The 22451-nt window shown below is 56.0% G+C and overlaps 5 protein-coding genes across 5 annotated transcripts; 2 read left to right on the top strand and 3 right to left on the bottom strand.

Annotated features, from left to right (window-relative positions):
* Positions 1-565: 565 nt before the first annotated feature.
* Positions 566-1802, bottom strand: C8A04DRAFT_12560 (DNA polymerase epsilon subunit D; the record flags this gene model as incomplete). The annotated part of the gene is made up of 4 exons (XM_062777375.1): positions 566-1038; positions 1135-1253; positions 1346-1491; positions 1665-1802. The coding sequence occupies 4 exons, from the start codon at positions 1800-1802 to the stop codon at positions 566-568; spliced, it is 876 nt and encodes a 291-aa protein (XP_062636601.1).
* A 1873-nt stretch (positions 1803-3675) lies between these two features.
* Positions 3676-5081, bottom strand: C8A04DRAFT_37591 (uncharacterized protein; the record flags this gene model as incomplete). The annotated part of the gene is made up of 2 exons (XM_062783934.1): positions 3676-4804; positions 4846-5081. 2 exons carry the CDS (start codon positions 5079-5081, stop codon positions 3676-3678), a joined length of 1365 nt encoding a protein of 454 aa, XP_062636600.1.
* A 7928-nt stretch (positions 5082-13009) lies between these two features.
* Positions 13010-14939, top strand: C8A04DRAFT_37590 (Aldehyde/histidinol dehydrogenase; the record flags this gene model as incomplete). The annotated part of the gene is made up of 3 exons (XM_062783933.1): positions 13010-13180; positions 13250-13357; positions 13440-14939. The coding sequence occupies 3 exons, from the start codon at positions 13010-13012 to the stop codon at positions 14937-14939; spliced, it is 1779 nt and encodes a 592-aa protein (XP_062636599.1).
* A 1537-nt stretch (positions 14940-16476) lies between these two features.
* On the top strand, positions 16477-17681 carry C8A04DRAFT_37589 (uncharacterized protein; the record flags this gene model as incomplete). Its single annotated transcript, XM_062783932.1, has 2 exons — positions 16477-17034; positions 17091-17681. 2 exons carry the CDS (start codon positions 16477-16479, stop codon positions 17679-17681), a joined length of 1149 nt encoding a protein of 382 aa, XP_062636598.1.
* Positions 17682-19070: 1389 nt separating this feature from the next.
* Positions 19071-21941, bottom strand: C8A04DRAFT_29041 (uncharacterized protein; the record flags this gene model as incomplete). Its single annotated transcript, XM_062780866.1, has 6 exons — positions 19071-19988; positions 20052-20192; positions 20245-20328; positions 20397-20654; positions 20718-20949; positions 21025-21941. 6 exons carry the CDS (start codon positions 21939-21941, stop codon positions 19071-19073), a joined length of 2550 nt encoding a protein of 849 aa, XP_062636597.1.
* Positions 21942-22451: the final 510 nt, after the last annotated feature.

The raw sequence follows: 22451 nt of genomic DNA, 5'->3' as shown, positions 1-22451 counted from the left end.
AAGAAAACTATGGTTGCGTTATCGTAGCAAGGTAATTAGAGAAGCACTTGCAGCAGAAACGCCCGGCATATCCCCGTGATTTTGAACCGGATGATACATACCGTTTTGTTTATCGCCTGTTCTTGTCTCTCTCTTATGTGGTCTTTGGTCGTAGTTCGTGTCTGAGAATACGAACCCGATGATCACCCAGAGCACGACATCACCCGCTCACTGGGGCGGGCGTTGTAGTGAAATGTAACGGTGCAGTAACTTATCGGGGCACGGCGCGGGGTGTGTGGGCGATGCTCAGAAGATTAGGTTATTATCATTCCTGTCCTGAGTTGTCGCGATATGTCCATCCTATGTAACGTGCAGATAGGCACGCATGCATGCCTGCGGTAAAGCCGGTCGATCGTGGTAGAACCGGCCGACCAACGGATGTTGGGCATCTCGTTACTTGGTAGTGGTAGGTATGTACATACAGTAGTACTTCGACTCCGCCCACATGTCCAAACTGCCGAGCCCTCCTGATAACAAGAAAGACATACACAGCCCACGCGCGTAGCTTCGCGTCGCGGTTGCCCTCTCAATCACTGTCGTCATCCAGCGCCTCATCCTCGTCCTCCCTCGCCTCCCGCTCTTCCAACTCATCCCCATCCTCTCCTCCTCCCTCCTCATCATCCTCCTCCTCATCCTCCTCTTCTTCTTCATCATCCTCCTCGTCCTCATCCTCATCCCCACCTTCCTCCTGCTCCTCAGGCACAGTCTCCGCATCCGAGACCTCCTCGTCCACATCCATCCGTGAATCGTCCCCCCCACCACCCGCGGCAGCCGATGATGCTGAAGGGTCCAGTCTTGCTTTCTTTGCTGCGCGCGCCTGACCAGATGACCCAGTACCACCGGCTTCGTCGCCGCCGCCAGCGGTGGTTGAAGCGGTGCTGATCATGGAAACGTCGGCTGCAACGCCGGAGCTGCTGCTAGGTTGGCTGGCGGCTTTCTTGGCTGCGGCTACCTTTTTGCGGTAGGTGGAGCGTTTGGAGGTTTGGACTTCGTTGAATTCTGTTTTAGGGGGGGGTTCAAGGTAGTGGTTAGTTTTAGTTGTGACTTAGGGACGGCTGCTTCTGGTGGAGAAGGGAAAAGGGTAGGTGTGCATACTCGCAAACTCGGCTTCCAGTTTCTCGCGCATAAAGCCATATTCAATCTCGTCAATCGCATTGAAGACGTCGTGGGGAGTAATAGTCTTTCTGTTCGCCCCTGTCGTGAACTCGTTCGCACTAATCATCCATCCATCCAATCCACAAGTCAGACCCTGACCAAAATCAAAAGGGGCATCGAAAGCCAAGGAGTGAGGGGGGGCAGAACATACGCGTCAGCCAGGTGGCTAATAAACACTGTCGCACTCTTCGTCAGGGCGAGGATCGCGTTCGCTTGTATCTGTGTATTCGGCGGTAGCATCCCCTTCGCGAGGCGGGTGATGATCGATTTCGGTAGTGTGAGGTCCTGTGGCCCGGTCTCTTGTCAATAATTGTTCCCTCTCCCTCCCCGCCTTTCCTCATTGATCCCGGGGTATCCGGCATGCGCACCTCGATAGTCAATGTGTCCCTTTCTTTCTCCTTCTCCTTTTCCTTCTCTTTATCCTTGTCCTTCTTGTCGCCGAGTTGTGGTGGAGCAGAGCCGGGTGCTACCGACTCAGCCGCGCCGGCTGGTGTGGCTGCTGGTTCTGTAGATGGTGTGTCGGTGGCCATGACGGTGTCGCCTCCAACTGGCACAAATCTTGCTACCGAGACATCGCTCTTGCGGGCGTCACTCTTACGTGCAGGCATGGCTGGGAGGCTCGGAGCTCGATCGCGTTGTTGGGTGGTGCTGTCGCGTGGTCTCCCTCAAAGGCTTGCAAGTGGTCTGTGGCGTAGGTTTGCTTGATCAACCTTCAATTGTTTCTCCGTTGTGAATTCGGGTTGGAATTGCCGATTGCGCCGCGCTACAGATTAGAAAGTCGTTGTTTGCGACTCTCGGGCAGTGACCAGTTGGCGTAGTGGAGAAAATCGACAAAATTGTGGCGCGTCGCGCTACGAATCGACGCGTTAATGGCCTGGGGTCTGAGCTTCCACGCTTAACCCGACTCTGTAAATTGACCTGTGAAAGTTCACAAGTGGTTAACGTCTTTTTCCCACTCTAATTATCCTATAACTACGGGAAGATAGCCCATGCTTTTGGATTACGAATACAGCTTTGGATTTCGAAGTCGCAACCTCGTTTCCTTGAAATAATACGAACATCTTGCCAATTTCCGTCGAGGGTCTGGGAAACGGGCAAGATAGATTAGGGTTAGGGTTACTTATCCAGCCAAGTGTGTAAGTCAAAGAGGGGGTGAAGTGATCTGCAAACAAGTGCCGGTGACAACCCTCGCTCCCTACACTAGTCCCTCCCAACCCCTCCCTATTTTTGGCACTCCATCTTTGCCGAAGATGGCCTCCAGACTCTCACACTCTTCTCCCTCTCGCCGGACATTACCCCCCGCCTCCAGCGTCATTTCGCAGATTCCCAACGTGGAAAATGAACGCCGTTGGCAAATCGTAGTGTCTTTCCTTTCCCACTTCGAGATCTAACCACAGAATGCAAGCAGGCATGGAAGCTGCACACACCCCGCTCAGGGCCCCGGAACCTCTCAACCGTTTCGGGTTTTAAGGCCGGAAAGACTCCCATTTGAGGGAACGACCCGATATCCGTCTGCAAGCTAAAATGTCTCGTCACACAGAATGGAACGTGGTGACTTTTCTTTGTTTTCAAGTTTTCCCTTCCGGATTTGTACACGAGATGCAAGTGTTCTGCATCGTTTGTTAGAAATAGTTAGCGTGAGGAGGGTCTTCAACAGCACGCAGGTCACGGAAAACGAAGACTTGAGTTTCCATATGTTGCGATACTTTGAACAGTTATCATTCTGCAGCTTCAAAAGGTTATGTATATAGCTATCGTATCAGACTCTGTCGCACGCTGCCAGTTTGGATAAGCCACTCGGTAGGCTTCTCTCAACGGGATAAAAGCCGCAAAACTCTGTCCAAGTCAAAAAAACTCAGGGCCTTCTAGGCCAACTCTGAGAACAAAAGGCTCAAGATATTCTCTGTCCTTCCTCTTCCTCAAGTGCGCGCAACTCGGGGGTATATCCATCATCGTTCGTCAACGTCAAATCATGAGACAACATTGTCCATCTGCGGCCCCTGGGCCCGTCCGTCACTTCCTTGCATACCCGGTATACCCCTGAAAACAACAAGAAAAACCACTCAAACTTCGTTCCTCAACGAAACGGTTGCTCGCTCGCACTTCGAGCTAGCTCCGTTTGTAGGTCGTATATATATGAATGGAAGGTTTTCGTGATAAGTAGGTGGGTGAGAGTGAACAAACGAAATAAATAGAAAAAAAAGCAAAGGGACGATTGCAGGCGCTAGTTGAGCGGCCCGATCGATGAATTGTTGCGTTGCAGCAAGAAAAGCAAAACAGAGCGTCACCGGTTCCGATTCCCGCTTCGGAAACAAGCATGGAACCGCCGCGCTAAGTCAAGTCACTCCCGCTTGCTTGGTCGAAAATATATAATCAGGGGTAAAAAAGCAAGCATGCCAACAAAAAAAACGCGAGCGAGAGAAGAAGGAATCGGCCGTTTGATGAGAGCCGAAGCTAGGTAGTTAGCTTCAGCCTCAACGCTCAGCCAATCGCCCTTCCAATCTCCCCCTCGCCAGGGAACCTCGGCCGTGCAGGCGAAAGCCCCCCAAACATCACCTCGTCGCCAATCGACAATCTCGGTGGAATGGAAGAAGACGAGTACACCCTAGAGTGACTGCTCCGCCGTGGACCACCGCCGCCAGCATTCCCAGAATTCCGGCTACTCCGCCGGATCTGGTCGTGCGAATGCCTCGGCAGCACCACGGCCGACCCGGCGGCGGCCAACTCCAAGTCGGACCCGGCCCGGCTGGACCCGGCACCGCCTGTGCTCGCACCGGGGTAGTAGTAATCCCCGAAACTGCGGGCGCTGCTGCGGGAACTGCGGGCGCGGGCGTGGTGGCCGCGACGGGTGTTGAGGGCGGAGTTGGACGGGAGTTTGGAGAGGCGGGAGGGGGTGCGTTTGGGGCTGTAGAGGAAGGGCTCGTCGCCTGGGACGGACTCGTCGGTGAGACCGGCGCGGGCGTTGGGGGCGCGGGCTTGGATGGGGAGTTGGGGGAGGCCTTTGGTGTTGCTGATGTTGATGTTGTCGAAGCTGGTTTTGCGGGATGGGGCAGCAGAGGGGGAGGTGAAGGCCGGGTGGTTTTGGACGAAGGAACGGCGGGAATCGGCGTCGGTGGAGTGGCGGGTGCCTTGGGTTTCGTAGCCTCGGTTGATGTTGTTGAGGTTGTTGTAGACGATCACGCTCGGGGGCTTCTTCACGGAGCCGTTAGATAGCTGTTTGGAGTGTGATGACGGGACGCCCGTCTCTTTGTGGAAAATGGCGTCGCCCTCGAGGTCGGTGTCCCCGGCATGGTATCTCGTCTTCTCGTCACGAGGCGACTTCCATCGTTCGATTTCATCGTCGTCGATGGGGGATACGCCCCTAGAGAGAAAACCCCGTTGCCGTTTCCTCCAAAAGAGGAAGATAGTCCCTGCAATCAAAACCAGTCCCACTACCGAGAGGACGGTGCTGAGGGCGATGATGAAGGTCCTGTTGCTCCCGATCCCGGAGTCGCCATTGTCGGAGGACTCGGAGATACCAGTCGTCGGGGAGCTTCCGGTCGTGGTGGTAGTGTCGGTGGGCATAGTACTGGTCGTGAGGCTTGTGCGGGACGACTGCCGGTCTACCGTACTGGAGTTACCGAGTTGCCAACATCGGGGGAAGCCGTGTACAACCCAATCGTCTGCGGTGTCGTGCTAGCGGCTGTGCCGGGTAGCTCGGTGGGTGAGTCCGTGGTCCTGGCCGAGGTAGGCGCCGGCAGACTAGTTGCTCCTAGCGTCGAGTTTGTTAGTGCTGCTGTCGTCACTGAAACAGCCGGAAATAGCCATGATGGTGGTCCCCTCCACTGTCTCGGCCCAATTGGCGGCTCATATCGACCTTTTGAAGCTTGATTCGGAGCTCCGGCCATGGCCGTGACACAGGAAGGGAAAGAATTGACAACACGGGCACTGAGATATGCGGGGAGAACAAACAGTATTAAGCTAGCCAACTCAGACTAGCAGACCGAACAGCCCATTAAGCTGAACAAGCATCGATCGGTCCAGGCACGGCGGCCTGGGGGCGAAATCGAGGGGTGGGTGAACACGAAGAGCTGGAACAGGGGACAAAGAAGGAGACGAAGAGTGCAAGCTCCCACGTCTATGTAGTGTATCTGTGTTCCCAAAACGACCCAGTAAACAAGAGGGGCCACCGCCGACAACGACGACACACTACTACTAGGAGTATATTGGGGGGAAGGGGGGGGTCACCACACGGAATGGTGAGAAAGCGCGTGTGCCCTGCCGAGCCAGCTTGAAAATATCCTTCGAAGCAAAAGAGCCGGGCAGGTCGGCAGATATACCTTCGTACCCCGGGGTGCTCGAGCCCTTCTCCACATCCGGCCGGACTCCATGGAGGTTGCAATGGGCGGTGGGTTAGGGTGGGTGTGGTTGTGAGAGGTCGCCAAGCAGCCAAGTTGTTAAGGTACGAGGGTACCTGACCTCCCAGTACCACTTCACCCCGTCGAGAACGCAATACCCCCGCCGTGGCCCCTCCCCCCCATCATGGAAGCATGGCCGCACACCATGGCCGCCAGCCCAAGCCAGGCTTTGCTGTGTTCGGTCAGGAACGGCCAGTCCACGAGTCGATCGAGAGGGGGGGTCCATTGGGCCATTGGGCCAGTTCGAACAGAGGAGGCTGGGTGCCACTTTCGGCGCCATGGCGGCGGCGTCGGTGGTGTCAGTTCTGCAAACGACAACGCACGCTAGTGAAACGACCTGCATAGGCACAAAAGGCGTGCAGGTAGGCTCGCTGATGGGCTGATGATGGCGGTGCGACGAGATGGTGCGCTGGCAGTGGCCGTAACCAACAGACGGCCTCTTCCCACGGGTCAACCGACGACAAACCCCGGCCGTTGTGACGAGCGAAAACATTGTCAGATGAACGGCCATTGACTGCTGCTGTGGTGAGCAGATCCCCTGGCGGGGGGGCTGCCGCGCAGGTTTTCTGAAACGCAGCTGTTTTGAGAAACCTTGGTCTTATCGCTCGGGATTGGCGTGCGTGGCGGAAGTGCTTGCAGATGGGTGGTGGGTGCGCTGGAGGCCCGGCCAGCCAAACAGGGGAGCTCTTTCCAGTCAAGTCAACGGTCTCGGCGATCGGGGGGCCGTTCTCGCAGGCCAGGAACCGACAGGGGAAAGGTTGCTCGCCCGAAACCCCCTGTTAGTTCTGTAACGGAAAATACTCGTAATCTCAAGATGTGAACGCCCAGGCTTGCCAGGTCCTCAGTTCCTCTCTCAGTGAGTGGATGTTACCACGCTCGTTATGGCCAAAAAAAGCGACACACCAAAACAAATAGCCCAAGTCTAATCCATTAACATTCAATCAAATCTTATTGATTGATATACTCTTTTTTGTCTTTTTTCACTTTCTGGATTTATTCTTTTTGTCTTCTTTCGCTTTTATGGTTTATTCTTTTTAGTCTTTTTTCACTTTTATAGCAAAGTAAGTTATCCAGGCACTTGGTGTGCCGCTTTTTTTGGCCATAGCGAGCCACTCGCCACGATACGAATTCTGCCCTGCCCACGTAATCCGGCGGGCCCTGCGGAAGCTTGCGATGGAGACGAGAGGGGAGAATGGAACATCCCACACACATGGCCAACACATGGACTGGTGGATTGCTGAGAGTGGCCCTCGTCGTGCACAGAAACGGGCATGGAAGCCGAAGGAGGGGTACCTTCTTCCGGTCTTCTTCGTGCCCCCCACACGCAAAGGTGAGTGAGAATGAGGAATTGGCCCACCGCAGATGGTCACCATTGAAAGCCCGAAAGTAACTTCGCGTAGTCACTCACGACAAAAAGCTGCTCGGCAACTTCGGAGGCAAGGGGGGCACTGTTTCGATGGCAGTTGTGTCTCATTTCGACTCTCATCCGCCCTTTAACAGAGCACAAACAGCGGTCCGTTTCCGGATCCCGTGCTCGAGGAAACTCGATGGATTCGAACTCAAGTTCCTAGGTTCGCCCGTTGGAAAGTGGAAGGAACTTCGAAGTCTTGGGCGTTCGCCATCGCCCCGCTGCCGGATAAAAAGTCCGCAGGTCGGCAAGTCTGCGACAAGACCCGCAGGAATTATGATTTCTCCCGTGGTGTCGTGTCTGAAGTTTTTTTTTCTTCGGTCAAGGCCCCTGTGTTCGAGAAGCGGTGAGGCTTCGTCGGCCTTTCTCATTGACCCCCGCCCTCTCACAAGTCTGTTCGACAGCAACAAAAAAAACTCCGCCCGATTGTGGAGATGTGTGGTGGAATTTTGTTTCCTGTTCCTGAAACCCCAAAGAGGGGAACCGAGAAACTGTCCCTGGAAATTTCCGTAATTACCGGGGAAAGCATTGACCCCGTGGTCTGTGCAGTGCCAAGCAGTGGGATCGCTTTTCCAGAACGGGCGCAGACCTGGACGCCCCCGCACCAAGACCCTGCCAACCTGCCAGGAACCACCCGCATAATTTCTCGACTCAAGACGAGATGCTCGCCAAAACTCGGCCACCCTTCGCTGGGTCGTTTGTGTTTGCGTTTGCCCTTACGATCCCCGACTTCTGCATCCCGCCCGAAGCGTCGGCCAATCCTTTCCTATTCATTCGTTCGAACGGTCTGAGCAGGCAAAGCAAGGACACTGGAACGGCAACAGTCGAAACCAAGCCAAAACATACCCTCCATCAAGGCATCGTCGAGGTCCTCGTCTACACACTATGCCGCCCGGCTGAGGTGGGGGAGAGTTAGTTTAATCCGATGATACGGCGCCCACAGACTATGCAATCTCATGACTTCCACTGCTGCGACCACAATGTTGCAATAACAGGACCTCCATTAGCCATTGGACCGTCCCGCCTGCCAATTTAGAAAACACACCGTGCGCTGCTGCGGCATACCAAAGCAGGTAAATCTGCAATCTGCAAGCCCTCATCCTCAAGGCGCCCTGCGCTTAGCAGCGCCCTTTCCCGGGCGTTTCTAACCGCCCAGGCGGCACGAGACGCCGCGAGTTGGGCAGTTGGCATGCAGATTGCAGTTGATCACCGAATCTCCCGCCTCCAGAAGCGCTCAGTCGTCACGTAAGTTAACGCCATTCGTACAAACGCACAACCGACCAGCGCAATGCGGGAAAGTTTATCTCGGCTGTCCATTCAAACAACCGTCCCGCCTCAGAGCTGCATTGCCCTCGCCTATCGCGCTGGTGTCGTCCCGCTTGAGGGCTGTGAAATGGCGGGGTTCTCTGCGGTCGTCGGCATGAAGTCACCGAAAACTCATCGTTTTGTTTTGAGCGAAATTATGCGACACCATCGGCACGTCTCACTCAACCCCGCCCCGCTTGCTGTAACCACTATGAAAAGCACAGCCGATACCGATGCGGATCACAGAAGCGCTGTTGGGTAGGATGGCTTGCAGGACCCCCTCAAGCATACTACCCGACACGGCACAGCAATGGGAACCTCCGCAACTCTTTTTCGAAAGTCGAAAGTGACTTACGAGGTTTGCACAAACACTGAGTTCACGCAGGCGATGATGGGCTTGAGATCCGACGCAAGGGATTGTTACTGGTCGCCTTTCCGGACCGTTATCCTATCATCAAGTGTTCTCCCTTACTTCCGAACCCCTGAGTTCAACGGTGCTGGTCGACTCACGAACCAGTAACCACACACATTAAAACGGGTTCTTTCCCACTTCTATGGTCCGAACCCTCCGAAAGAAGATGGGGGGTCACCCCGCAGGGCTACATGAGATTCCGACGTCGACGTGGCCCGGAATGTACGGTTCGAAAAACCTGCCTCCCAAACCAATCAACGGCACCGGATGCAAAATATCTGGACCTTCAGCCTCGGATAGGGCTTGCCTCATGCATGGACTCCGAGCATCTTTTTCGGGCTCTCAGGCTCCCAGGCACCTCTGTCCCATTACTGGCTCGCTAGGCGGAGGTTGGGCCATCGTGCCGAGTCCAGGAACGTGCATTGGGGACCGTTTCTCAGACCTGATTCGCTACTGGCGAAGGAAGAGCTGAAACTTAAAAGGAAAGATGGATGGCTCGCCCGCCCAAGTGTCCTGTCTTATACGGCCAAAAAAGGAAACTGGCGTCCCCCAAACTTCGAACACCGATGGGACGTTACGGTCTCGGGAATGGGCCGCCAGGGGCATCGGTCGACGACAACAATGACTACGACCAAGAATGGAAGGCCACAAGGCTGAACTGGGCTGGTGGACATTTCGTGGCTTTTGCATCGTCATCAAGAGTCGGGCCGGTATGTCACCAGAGGTCAGATCGCGGTGAACGCTCACGATCTCGATCGCCCTGTCCGATTATCATCACCGAATTGCTCGTTTGCTCGAGACGGGAAAGCTTTGCTCGGGCCCGACCTCCAAAGTCCGCCCTGCGATCTCCAACGAGGCTAGTTCATGCGAAGTTCCAGACAACCGGCAATTGCCCTGAGCCAGATTCATGGAATTTTTGCTTTCCCCTGGACCAATCAGCGGGGTGAAGAAGGCTCTCACAGCGTCGCGTTTGCTGACCACCTTCAGGCACTACCGCGGATCCATCGGTGAATCAACAATCTGTTCCTGACTGAGCATTGTACTTGGGACTCGGGTCGACAGATGAGACGTTGCTGCCGTAAATATGGCCTCTCGAGCTTGACTGTGTTCTCTGCGGCCAAACAACGGGGTAACTTAGTGTGCAACCCAATGTCCTAACTTCTAGTCTCAGCAAACACTTCGGGAACGAACTCAGCTTATGTACATATACCACACACAAGGTACCGCTAACAGCGGGAAGTAACAGTACCCCAATCCTACGACCATTCCCGCTCACAGTCCACTCTCACATGACCGGCCCAGCGCTGCATGACTGTGGCCCTTTGCATCGAGCCACCCCGGGGCCGAGTCAAGAGGATGGACAAAAACGTCATGTTCCCGAGCAGCGGTATCGGGCGCGGTTTTGAGGCACCGAACCTGCTCCATCTCAGCTGATAGTCGTAGTATCATGTCGCCGTCCTAGTACAACCACGGCCGGGGCTCACTGATGTCGCCCCTAACCTACGGTGTGTGGCTTCATACCTACTGGCTAAGCGGGCCGGCTGTGACGACGCATACAAGTGGGCGAGTGAGCAAAGCCCGCGCCTGTGCCGCTGGCTTGCCTCGGGCGATGAAGCACCTTTAGTGCTGGAACGCACGAGGAACGAGGGGGGAGGGTTATTCTCGGAAAAGGCTGGTGAGGAAGTTAATGCGTGGCACCAAACAGCCCATGTTTTTGGTTTTGCTGACTGGGATTTGTCGGTTGAATATCATGATGTCTCCGTGATCATCAACGTCCAACAACCCTTGGCTTAACCTGCGCGTCTGAGGGGTGTGGATGAGGCCACTGACGAGGCTCGTCGTTGTCGTCTGTTAGTTCCTGGTATTCTTGCCTTGTTTCTTGAGAGACCGCACCCTGTAGCCGCCAGCCTTCTCGGGCTCTGCCCTCTCTCTTCCCGACCCGCGCCCCTGGGCCGCAGCGCCAAAGTAGAAAATCGTTCTGAATAATCCACCTACATACATATTGCAGACATACCTACACACCCACCAAACCTGTAGCACGAAAGCACCCCTTCGGGTTTAGTATTCGAGGGGTGGGTGGTACAATACAAGCCCAAGCCCGATCCGCCTTGTTTTGTTATCGAGGTTTTGCCAGAGCCCCATCTCAGATAAGCGTCGTGTGTGCTAGCTAAGGTTAGAATGCAGCATGTTTCTGCTTCACAAGCCAAGTTTCACGTTCTTGTGTTGCGTGATGCATGCATGTCTGTATTTTCGTTACACACCACACCCTACCTCAACTCACCACACAGCAACCGACTGCAGGGCCAGGGCGCAGGAGTGAGCGGCGTCAGCGGTTCAAGCGGTTTAGGCGAGGCTTTTATTTATTTATGTGTGTCTTGTTGTACATACGCCTGCCCGAGTCCCAATTTGGTGTTACGCACCATCGGAGTTTTGAGATCGCCTCTCTCTTGCGGGCTCTTCCCCTTTCGGTCTCTTTGCATGGAACGTGGCAGTGGGTTGGGTTGGGTTGGGGAGTAAGTGGTCTGATATTTTGGGGGTTGTGGAGTTTTGTTTTCGAGAGAGAGAGACAGGGCTTGGACTGTGGCACAATGGCTACGCCTCCGGGAGGAGAGGGGATTTGGCCCGCTTGTTGTGACATATGAAGTTAGAGGGGGGGCTGTCGTCGGATGGATGGGGGTTACTGTCCTTTTGGAAAGGACTGAGAACAACTCCGTTTGTCGTTGTCAGGAAGATGAAACTGGGGCAAGGCATAATCTCGGGAACCAGCTAACAACGCATAACTGGTTCTCAGTCTCGTATTTTACATCCCGTTCGAGGAAGCTGTCACGGAGAATTAACCCGAAACTTGAGCATAGCAACCCAAAAGGCCCAAAATGATCTCAGAAACAATAGATGGGCTGCAAGCCTGGAACATAAGGCTTGGTGGTGCGACCATCACAAGGACCCTCGGAGTAATATATTCTTGACTAACACCTAGGACATAGGTTGTAAGGACAATGGTATGAGACAATAATGGAGGGTACAGCATACGGAACATCCCGTCCATCACTGTGGTTGAGTTCGGGCAACCGGAGGGCAAGGCAAAAGCCCTGTTTATATCCCCGAGCGGATGGCTTGACTTGGCTAGTTTTTCGGCCTCGTCTATTACATTGAGTGATTGTATCACCTATACTGCAGATCCAAAACAAACGCCCATGAGTAACGTTCATCTGGATCACGATCGCGGTTACACATGGACCATGGCAAGAAACCACAACAACACAAGGGTACCTATGCAATATATTCAACACACCTAAACATTCTCAGCAATATGCGGTGTAATAACCTCTCGTATTCCTGGCGTCAAATGTGTTCTCTACCACAAGTTGATCTGAAGCCAACGTTGACGATTTCTTCTCGTGTTTCTCGCATACATGCTTGATATTCGACTCCCCTGTAACCACTTACACAGCGCAACCAAACACTCGACAGACAAGGTTACCCCATCGATGCGTGTTGTTAGGGCTCTCATATAAGACTTCTGCACCCAGAACAAACCATCCTCCGAGATCGCAGTTTTCTATCAAAAATCAACAATCAAAACTTCCGAGGTTGGTGTCCGCTGGCTCCGGTAACAAAAAGACCGCGTGACCATCTCTATGCCGGCCGAACCCCCTCCAAAAAGCTCGGCCCATCAAGCCCCCGGACCCCCGGCCCCCCCGGCTTCGGCCCGCAGCACGAGGCACTGATAAAACCCCACTGACCGGCTCCGATAAGAATGCCGGGGGCTCCGCCCAACCCACATCTTGGCACCCGGCAAGCGCTACCATTGGCCAATGGGGCTTGTCCCCACTGCCCCTCATGACGCCAACGGCCAGGCGAGGCCCCATTGCGCATTGCAAAGCCGCAGGAAAGCGACCCAACGGCGTTTGTTCGAGTCGTGCTTGGTTCGCTGGCTGGGCAAGCTGGGCATCAAAGGCACGCGGGCGGCCCGGGTGAAGGAGGGCCGAAGGTATTGAGGTCTCTCTCTGGATAGGTGGTTCTCGACCAAGACCCCACGCAAGACGACGTCGGAGGCGCGGTTACACACGCATGATCTAAGGTCGATTTGGGAGGGAACCTGACCACATTACGTCTTTGGTTCCTTGAACTTGGGGTTTCTTGCTTGCCGATTCCAACCGGTGTTCGTCCCTTTTCGTCTTGACCCCTCATTTTTTGAGTACACTGTGTGTTGTGTGTGTGTGTGTGTTTTCAGACGTATTTTGGTTCGGTTGGAGAGGCAAAGCCGAAGGGAAAGCAAGATATCTCATAATCATGGCGTCCCGCCAACTTCGAGTGTTGTCGTCGTCTCTGCCTTCTGGCATCACACGAGCAGCTTTCTCAGCTAGCAAACCCAGGTTGCAACATACACCCAAGCTCCCTAGTACTACGAGGATGTCGACTATTGCGGCGTTCAAGATTCCCAAGGTGGCCAACGAGCCTAACGTGAGTGCTTACTAGCTGTTGAAAGGTGTAACGATGCAGGCATGCTTGCTAACGGTTATTCTTTGGCAGCAACACTATGCGAAGGACTCACCACAGCGGGCTGGCCTAACGGCGGCCATCGAAAGCTTACAAAAGAAGGGCGCGTTGGAAGTGCCACTCGTCATTGGTGGGAAGGAGGTATGAATGCCTTTCTGAATCTACGATGGTGTCCAACCTACCTCGGCCCTGGCCCAAGCTAACCGCCTGACCCGACGAACAGATCAAGACCTCCTCCACCGGAAAACAGGTCAACCCAGCCGACCACAAAACCACCGTGGCAACCTACTCCCAAGCCTCGCCCCAAGACGTGCGGACAGCCATCGACTCGGCACTAGCGGCCAAGGCCGACTGGGAGTCCCTGCCGTTCGCCGACCGGGCGGCCATCTTCCTCAAGGCGGCCGACTTGATCAGCACCAAGTACCGTTACGACATCATGGCGGCGACGATGCTGGGACAGGGCAAGAACGCGTGGCAGGCCGAGATCGACGCGGCAGCCGAGCTGTGCGATTTCCTGCGCTTCAATGTGCAATACGCAGAAGAGTTGTACGCGCAGCAGCCTGCGCACAACTCCCCCGGCGTGTGGAACAGGGTGGAGTACCGACCGCTCGAGGGCTTCGTGTACGCCATCAGCCCGTTCAACTTCACGGCCATCGCCGGCAACCTGCCGGGCCTCCCCGCGTTGCTGGGCAACGTGGTGGTCTGGAAGCCCAGCGACTACGCCATCGCCAGCAACTGGCTGCTGTACAACATCCTGCTCGAGGCCGGCTTGCCGCGCAACGTGGTGCAGTTCGTGCCCGGCCCGCCCGAGGAGGTGACCAAGGAGGTGCTGGCGCACAAGAAGTTTGCCGCGCTGCACTACACGGGCAGCACGGCGGTGTTCCGCAAGCTGTACGGGCAGATCGGCGCCGGCGTGGCGGAGGGCCGGTACCAGTCGTACCCGCGCATCGTGGGCGAGACGGGCGGGAAGAACTTCCACCTCCTACACGCGTCGGCGGACGTGGAGAACGCGGCGATCCAGACGGTGCGCGGGGCGTTTGAGTACCAGGGGCAAAAGTGCAGCGCGACCTCGCGCGTGTACGTGCCGGCATCGCTGTGGCCGCAGTTCAAGGCCCGCGTCGTCGAGGAGACGGAGAAGCTGTCGGTCGGCCAGCCGTGGAACCACAAGAACTTTCTCGGCCCCGTCATCCACGAGGGTTCGTTCCAAAAACTCGCGGGCGTCATCGACGACGCTATGAACGACAAGGACCTCGAACTCCTCACCGGCGGAACCTACGACAGGTCCCATGGCTACTTCGTGCAGCCAACCATCTACCAAGCCAAGACCCCATCCCACAAGCTCTTCTCCACCGAGCTCTTCGGCCCCATTCTCACAGCCTACGTCTACGACGACAGTTCCGACCCCGTGGGCGCGTTCGCGCAGGCATGCGAGCTAGTCGACACAGCGAGCGAGTACGGGCTGACGGGGTCTGTGTTCGCGACAGACCGGGCGGCGGTGCGGTTCGCCGAGGACCGGCTGCGCAACGCGGCGGGCAACTTCTACGTCAACTGCAAGAGTACGGGTGCCGTGGTCGGGCAGCAGCCGTTTGGCGGTAGCCGGGCGAGCGGGACCAACGATAAGGCTGGGAGCATTGCTATCTTGGGCCGGTTTGTGAGTATGCGCAGTATCAAGGAGGAGTTTGCGGCTACGACGAAGGTGGAGTATCCTAGTAATGAGGTGTAAGTGAGAGGTATTTTTCTTACCGAGTCGAAGGGCTGCATGGGCGAGATGAGAGGCTGAAATGATGGCCGGGATGTTGTGAGACAAGTTGATGAAGTTGATGGGGTTGGGTGCTTGGCTTATACTAGGGTGGAGAGGTAGAGGAGTGGGGGGCTGAGAGATGATGAACGATGGGGAAGTGGGTAAACACCAAAGTAAGGGGGAGGTCACGAGGGATGAGCGAGTCGGTGAGAAAGGAGCATTTGTGTTGAAGATAGTTCGATAACTATCCGTATACCTCCTCGAAGGTGGAATTGATGCCTATTAAAATGAGCAACATATGAAGCTTCCGCAGTGTCAATTTTTTGTGAGAAGTTCATTGCAGCTATGTCGTACGTAACGTTAGTACGCAGGAACGTTATGCCCCAACCTTGGAAATCCAACGTTGACGTCCACAATCCCAACACCCGCCATTGGCACGCGAGCACTTTTCCCCCCAGCCCATGGATCGCTCCTAATTCACCTGACAAAAGAGGAAGTACGAAGCCCTCGAACTTGCTCCCCCCAAAAAATCACACCGGAAACTCGGGGCCCAAGGCCGGCGCGTGTTCAAAGCATTGGACAGGGCGTCGCGTGGGCTGATCGGCAGAGCGAGCCCGCCGCGCAAAGGGGGGCGTGCCGCCGCGCCTCGAGGCCGTTGGACGACAGGAGAGCGAAGCTTTGATCTTTGCTGGGTGCTTCCCGCGGGCGACTTTCTTTCGTCGGAAGGGAAAGCTCGACCAGGGCACGGGGGCGGAAGCATGTGTAAGCGGAGGCTACATAAAATAGTACTATCTCTATCGGGGATAAGGGCTTTGGGGAGCTTATTTCCTGTAGTTAAAATCCACCCTGTCGGGCGCATTGAACCCACCAGCCAATCAGCGTGCTGAATTGCACCTCGTGCCTTCAACAAGGGAGCTGAGCACGCGACCGATCTCCGAGCTTCCTTCCCCCCTCCCCCTTCCCCTTCCCGTTCCATCTTTTTTTTGCTGGGCCTTTCTCATCGGCTGTGACCTCAGGCTGAGGCGCGTGGGTGCGTGGTCTGAAAGCCTGGAGCGCCATGTCTCAACTCTTCGCGGGGCGTGGACCGGGGTGGGGGGAGAGAGGGAGGGAGTCTTGTGCTGCTTTCCTGTTTGATTCTCGGATCTGGATGTCTGTTCTGTCAAGTGTCATGCCATGCTCCCCTCGTTTTCCCGACTTCTTCCCTCTCAACACCCGACGTTCTCTTACCACTGTCTTCCGTCCCAAACGCTTTTCATCTCTTTTGCTCGACGTTGTTTGACAAAGTTTGGCTGTCAAAAAGTGTCCAATTCACATAGCTTGAGTGGCGCCTCTTGATTCTTGTTTCATCTCATTGACCCCCGGACTGCGCGGGCTGCTGTTCCCGTCAAAAGCTGGGCACGCGCCATTCCTCAGAACCAAGCTCTCCCCGTCCTGAGAACCTGCGGCTCAGTCCATTCGTTTCAGTCGGTGGTCAGCCGGTACCCGAGATCCAAATCCACATCCATTTCCACGGACCACGATGCCTCGCGCGACGTTTCCCCCGACGCCGGGGTCTTCCACAGACATCAAAGGCCAGGATGGCTCCAAGATGGCCTCCCTCCAGCTAGCCTTTGAGCTGCCGCCACCGGCCGTCACAAACGAGGCAGGGCGCAGCGCCCTCCCAACGTCGGCCTCAACGCTGTACCCCACGCAGGCCAGCGAAACCGTCAAGTCGCGCCGGCGATCGTCAGCGGCCAACCCGCCCAAGGACCAGTTCGCCCTGCCGCCCCCGCCGACTCGTTCCCGCAAGATCATCCAGATGAAGCCCCGAGAGGAACCCCCCGCCGAGACACCGACCGCGAGCTCCAAGACGGCCGCGCCTAAGAGTAGCGCGGGAGCGAATTCCACGGCCGCAGCGGCTGGGACGAAAAGGAAACAACCGTCGGCAACCAGCGCGGCTGGGAGAAAGATTGCCAGGAAAACGGCTCACAGCCTGATTGAGCGTCGCAGGAGGTCCAAGATGAATGAAGAGTTTGCCGTCCTCAAGGGGTTGATACCAGCGTGCACCGGAGAGATGCACAAGCTGGCTATTCTGCAGGTTAGTGTGACGGGATCTTGGCTTACCTGACCGTCTTGGCTAACTGGCGTGTCTAGGCATCCATTGAATATGTGCGGTATTTGGAAGACTGCGTGTCCAAGCTGAAGGCCCAGTGCGGGTCAGAAGCACAGCTCGACCCCCAGCCCAGGCCGGCCATCCATTCGGGCTTGCCATCCCCAACCCTCGGAGACACCTACAACCAGGGCTACGGTGCCAACCCTGACGCAGGTTCGCCCGACGTGGAGATGACTAGCTCCTCTAGTGCGCCATCACCGAGTTTCACTCCCATCGCCAGCCGATCCCAGCAGCCGTCCGTGTCTCCAGCTCTGCGACCCCAAGACCCCGGTCGGCACAACTCGTACTCGTCCATCTCGTCGGACTACCGCCTGCACGGGTACACCACGTCCACCACCACCTCACCCTTCTTCGGGCCGCAGGCTGGCAGTGGCGGATACCCGGACGTCTCGCAGCGTGCGCACTCCGCGTACGGATCGGCCCTGACCAGCCCAGCGCTGCCGCCGCTGCGGGATTTGGACCAGGAGGCGACCACGGCGTTGCTGATGCTGAACCAGATGGATAGGCGGACGAGCAGCAGCACGACGACGGCGCCGCGGGGGATGAGTGTGCGGGATCTGTTGAGCGGGTGAAAGCCGGCCCGTGAGAGCATCGTTTACCATTTATCTGATGGCGTTTCGCTTCGTTTCTGGAGTTGGAAGATGTCATCGATCGGGGTCGCGGAGTCAAGTCGACTGCAGATGCTTCTGGCGATCATAATCATCGGTCAAAGCCGGTTATATCATTCGTATCCGGCCCCAAGGCATGCCCAGCCACGGCATTCATGGACATGGGCTTTTGGAAGCTTCGGATATGAGGCCGATATAATAGCCTTCTCCAGCTTGCCGGGCTGCCCACCAAACGCATCAACATACACAACCCCATGACCACGACAGGCCGGCAAAATGCTTCGTCTCGAATCACACAGGCATTGGCGTTCCGGGCCCCGGCCTTGTTGAAAGCCAACCCGCCGGTGATATGGGGAGCACATCTAGAAAGGAGGCAAAGGCTCATCACTTGCCGAGATGGATACGGGACACACGAGGGTATACTTATCGATTGTAATGTTTGTTTTCTCACATGTTATTGTTAGAAAAGGTATGGGCGGTAACTGGTGGCAATCCGGGACGGGGGTCGTGAGTCGGGAAATAGTCGATTCCGGAACACGGGCATGGTTGCTCTGACCCCTAAACCCGAGACGTCAAGACGAGGGCGGCCAAGTGTGTTTCCAAGGGTCAAGGCGTTTGACGGTGGTGGTAGACATGGGAGAGGCGGAAAACTGCAGTTTTACATTTCAAAAGAAAGTTTATCGTACGAGGGACTTTTTTAGCTCTCAAATTCCGTTACTTCAGCTTTTGCGGGTTGTTCTTTTCGTTTGGTTGGTTCTAGCATGTGACCTGATCCATGTCTGGGCACGTGACACCCCTGAGGGCAGACGACTTACACCAGCCGGTACACACTTGGCGGTATTGGAGAGCAAGGCAGTTTACTATGTAGTTTCTCACCATATGCCTCGATCGCGAGAGAGATCGGTGGTGTTGTCCAAGAACCGCATCCTCCCTGCGATCCCTCCTAGCAGCACTGTCTCGGGGGCGTTACTGGCGTCGGACCGTTGCTGTCGATACACATCAGCAAAACAGACAGGCGTCTCCAGTACCAGTGACAAGAGCATCAGTGACGAGAGAAAGAAGGGAACTAGTATAGGATAGTAGGAGTAACTGGTTCAAAATACAGTCTTGGAATTTTCAGGGTATTTACAAAACTAAAATGCACACTTTCATCGATAACCTCCACTGAGCATTGAGCACGGGTCTATCCCGCGCTACATACATGGCTGATATCCTCTCATTATATCCAAACATACCTCATCCAAATTACTCTTCTGATACCTCGATAAACCAAAAGAAAAAAAAACACACTAAATAAATCCATCAAACACATCCCAAAAGTCTCCCCCTTTACACCCACCCATCACTAAATCTTTACTCACTCCCCACGCTCGTCCTAACGCTAGTACCCGTCTCCCCCCCGGCACTCCCCAACGCCCTAGGCGGCGGCAAAGCCCCGACACTAACCGGTCTCGAACCCCCATACACCAACGCAGGCACGGTCAAGCCATACCCCTGTGTACGACCCGTGGCGTCGTGCTGGTCCTGCTCGACCCAGATGCATACGTCTAAGCTACCGTCGGAGCCGCGGCCGTGTTGGGCGGGGAAGGAGGCGGCTTTGTGCGTGGTGCCGCAGTTGGTTTCGCCTGCGGAGAGGGGGAGGCGGGGGTCTTGTTTTTTTGGTGTTGTGCCGTTGGGGCCGGTTCCGTTGGTGTCGCCGTTGGTATGGTGGGAAGGCTGGGGCTGGTTGTAAGGGGAGTTCTCGGTGATCATGGCAAAATTGCGGGAGGGCATGGTGACCTTGTTGTGGTCGGCTGTCTTTTGGGTGTCGCCCGGGTCGCGATCGAAGAGCTTGAGCAAGGTCTCGTGGGTGTTGTGGTCGAGGTGGTGGATTCTGTTGCGGCGGGCGAGGAGGTTGGCGACGGCGGCGGGGGGCGGTTTGTTGACGATGGCGGAGGAGACCACATTGACGATGTAGCGGTAGTCTTCCTCGATGGGGATGTTTAGGTGCGGGTTGGAGTAGAAGCGGCCGAACGCGGCCAGGTGCACGTCGCCGCCGAGAATGGTGATGCGCAGTGAGAACTCGGCGCAGATGCCTTGGAGTTTGTGGATCAGCCAGTTGCGTTCTTTCTTGTGCGTGCGGGCGGTGTAGTGGTCGTCGAGGTCGTCGAGCAGGTCGACGCTGCCGTCGAAGCTGTTGAAGAAGCTGCCACCGAAGCCGATGCGTCGGTTGAGGAACTTGACCGGGCCCATTAGGGGGCTGGCGAAGATGTTTTCCAGCCATGTAAGGCGCTGGGAGTGTTAGTCTCATGGGTCTCATGGAAGTTGATTAGTGACCAAGAAAGGGACACTTACAGGATACGCGATGGGAATACCCAACAACAGAATCAGATGCCGGAACGGACGGCCAGCGCTGGCGGCCGCGGCGAGTTCCTGCTTGAGCCGGGAGAAGATGGCCTCGTAGGTCTCGGCGTAGTTGACCTGGTGTCTCGTGCGCTGTTCTTGTTAGTCTCAGAGTCAGGGGCTAGGGGTTAAGGAGGGAACATACCTCGGTACGTGCGTCAATACCCAAGAAGGCGATTCTAGCGCCGAGTTGGGCAAACATGTTGTGCGAGTGTTCCGCGACATATGGCTGGTTTCGTTAGTCTTATTCTAAATTACTGAAAAAATAGTAAAAAAGGAGAAAAAAGGGGAACGCACCCCTGGCTTGGGCCCGTAAATATAATTCGGCTCGCGAATCTCCGGGTGCACAAAGACATCCATGGTCTGGTTCGGGTCGACGGCCTGGCCCTGCGCGTTCTCGGTGTGGTTGATGGCGGCGTCTGACGTGTAGGTCGAGGGCGGCGGCGGCAGGTGGTGCTGGAACAGCATGTAGTACTTGTGCGCGGTGCCGCCGATGCCGCGGAACACGTCGCACTTCATGAACTCGTTGACGTACGAGCCGAAGCCGTCGATGATCTACCAAGTTAATTACTAGGCAATAAAGAAAAAAGACAATAAATAAGGAGAAAAAGAACACACATCGTGGTCGTCCCAGATGTTGAGCTGGGGAATCTGGCCATTGGCCCCCGCAAACGGCTCGGTCGAGTACCACCTAATATAGTTCTTGAGGTAGTAGTCGTCGCACTCCTGGCGCAGGCTCTCGGGGAACGGATGGTCCTTTCGCGTCTTGGGGTTCCCGATGTTGGACCACTTCTGCAGCGGGCCCGACACGCGGATGCCGTCGTTGTAGATCTGGTCGCCGCCGCCGATCCTGTCTCTCCGTTAGCCCCCCTTCCTCCTCCTTTCTTCTCTATCATCCTCTCTTCTTTACCAGGGAGGCACATACATAACATGGAACGGCACCTCCTGATGCTTCCGCATCACATCATTCCACAGCGCCGGCCCGCTCCACGCGGCCTCATCCGTGCCCACACTGAACCCATTACACGAGTGAAACATAATCCGCATCGACTCATGCCTTGCCGGCACAAAAAAGGTATTCACGCGGGGCTTCGTCTCACTGCGGAACCGCAACCCAGGCAGCTCATACTCCCACTGCGTCTCAACCTGATCCATCTCAGCAACCAAATCAAACCGCCAAAAGGTATTACGCGCGTCGGAATACAAACAAACACCCTCAACCACAGAACCCTTCGTTTGACCCCCAGCCCGGCGCAACGCCACAACGGGGACAACAGGCTGCGTCCGTCCCCCGCCTGCGGTAACCACCAGCGCGCTGCCGATCCAGTGCGTGCCGCCTTCCATGCGCCGGTAGTTGAGCAGCGGGCCGCACACAATCTCCTTGCCGTCCGTCTGGACCTGCTGCTGCTGGTACTCCTGCTGATATTCCTGCTGCTGGTATTCCCCCGGACCCTCCTCGCCCCTCGCAGCCCTCGCCTCCGACGCGCCGGCCACCACAGGCTTATACCGCGGCGTAATCGGCCTGTTGCTAAAGTCTTCATCCTCAGGCACCTCACCGGGGTCAATCCGGGATTTATTCAAGAAATCCGTCAGCGCGCCCACACCGGGACTGTGCGGGTCGGCTTCACGCGCAACCGCACCGCCGGGGGCATAGCCGTAGGCGCCGGCCTGGCCAGCGCCAGCTTTGCGCTCGTGGCGCGCGTAGGCGGAGGACTCGGCGTGGCGCCAGCGGGAGGAGGAGGAGTGCGGGTTGGGAGAGACGGCGGGGTTGGGGGGGATGGGTGTTGTTGGGTCGTGGTGGCCGCTGTCGGGGTGTTGTTGGTGTTGTTGGTGGGAGGACATGGTTGGTGGTTTGTTTGCGCGCGCGCGCGCAAGTACCTAACTTGTGGGTTGGTTGGTTGTCGCGGGTTGAGTCCAGCAAGGCTCTGGGTAACAATTGAAGAGGCTCTTCAGAATAGATGCCGAGCCAATTGATACCGACAGAAAGTATGCAAACGGTGAGTTTCCAAAAGAAATAAAAAATAAAGAGTAGCTGGTGCGAAGAGCTTAAGTTAGGCGATGACGCGCAGCAATCTCCCGTCAGCAATGCAGGCGGCGCAGCTCGACAGACAGATAGACAGACACACGGGCTTCTTCAATCGCAATCTCTCTGTCACCGCGCAAAGGGAACAGATCGATCGGGAAAAAGAGAGAGAGAGAGGGAGCTGGAAGATTTCAATTCCGCTCGGCCAAGGTTGTTCGTTCGTCCCGATCACCGCGCCGTGGAACCAGAGCAACGAAAGTTGGCAAGCGCCAAGATCGACGTTGCGCTGTTGCTGGGGTGTCGAGATCCGAGGGGTCTTGAATCAGCGG

Source organism: Dichotomopilus funicola (assembly GCF_033296635.1).
Source record: "Dichotomopilus funicola strain CBS 141.50 unplaced genomic scaffold C8A04scaffold_35, whole genome shotgun sequence".
Taxonomy (NCBI): Eukaryota; Fungi; Ascomycota; class Sordariomycetes; order Sordariales; family Chaetomiaceae; genus Dichotomopilus; species Dichotomopilus funicola.
Note: the sequence above shows the minus strand (reverse complement) of the source record. Positions and strands in the feature narration are given on the sequence as shown.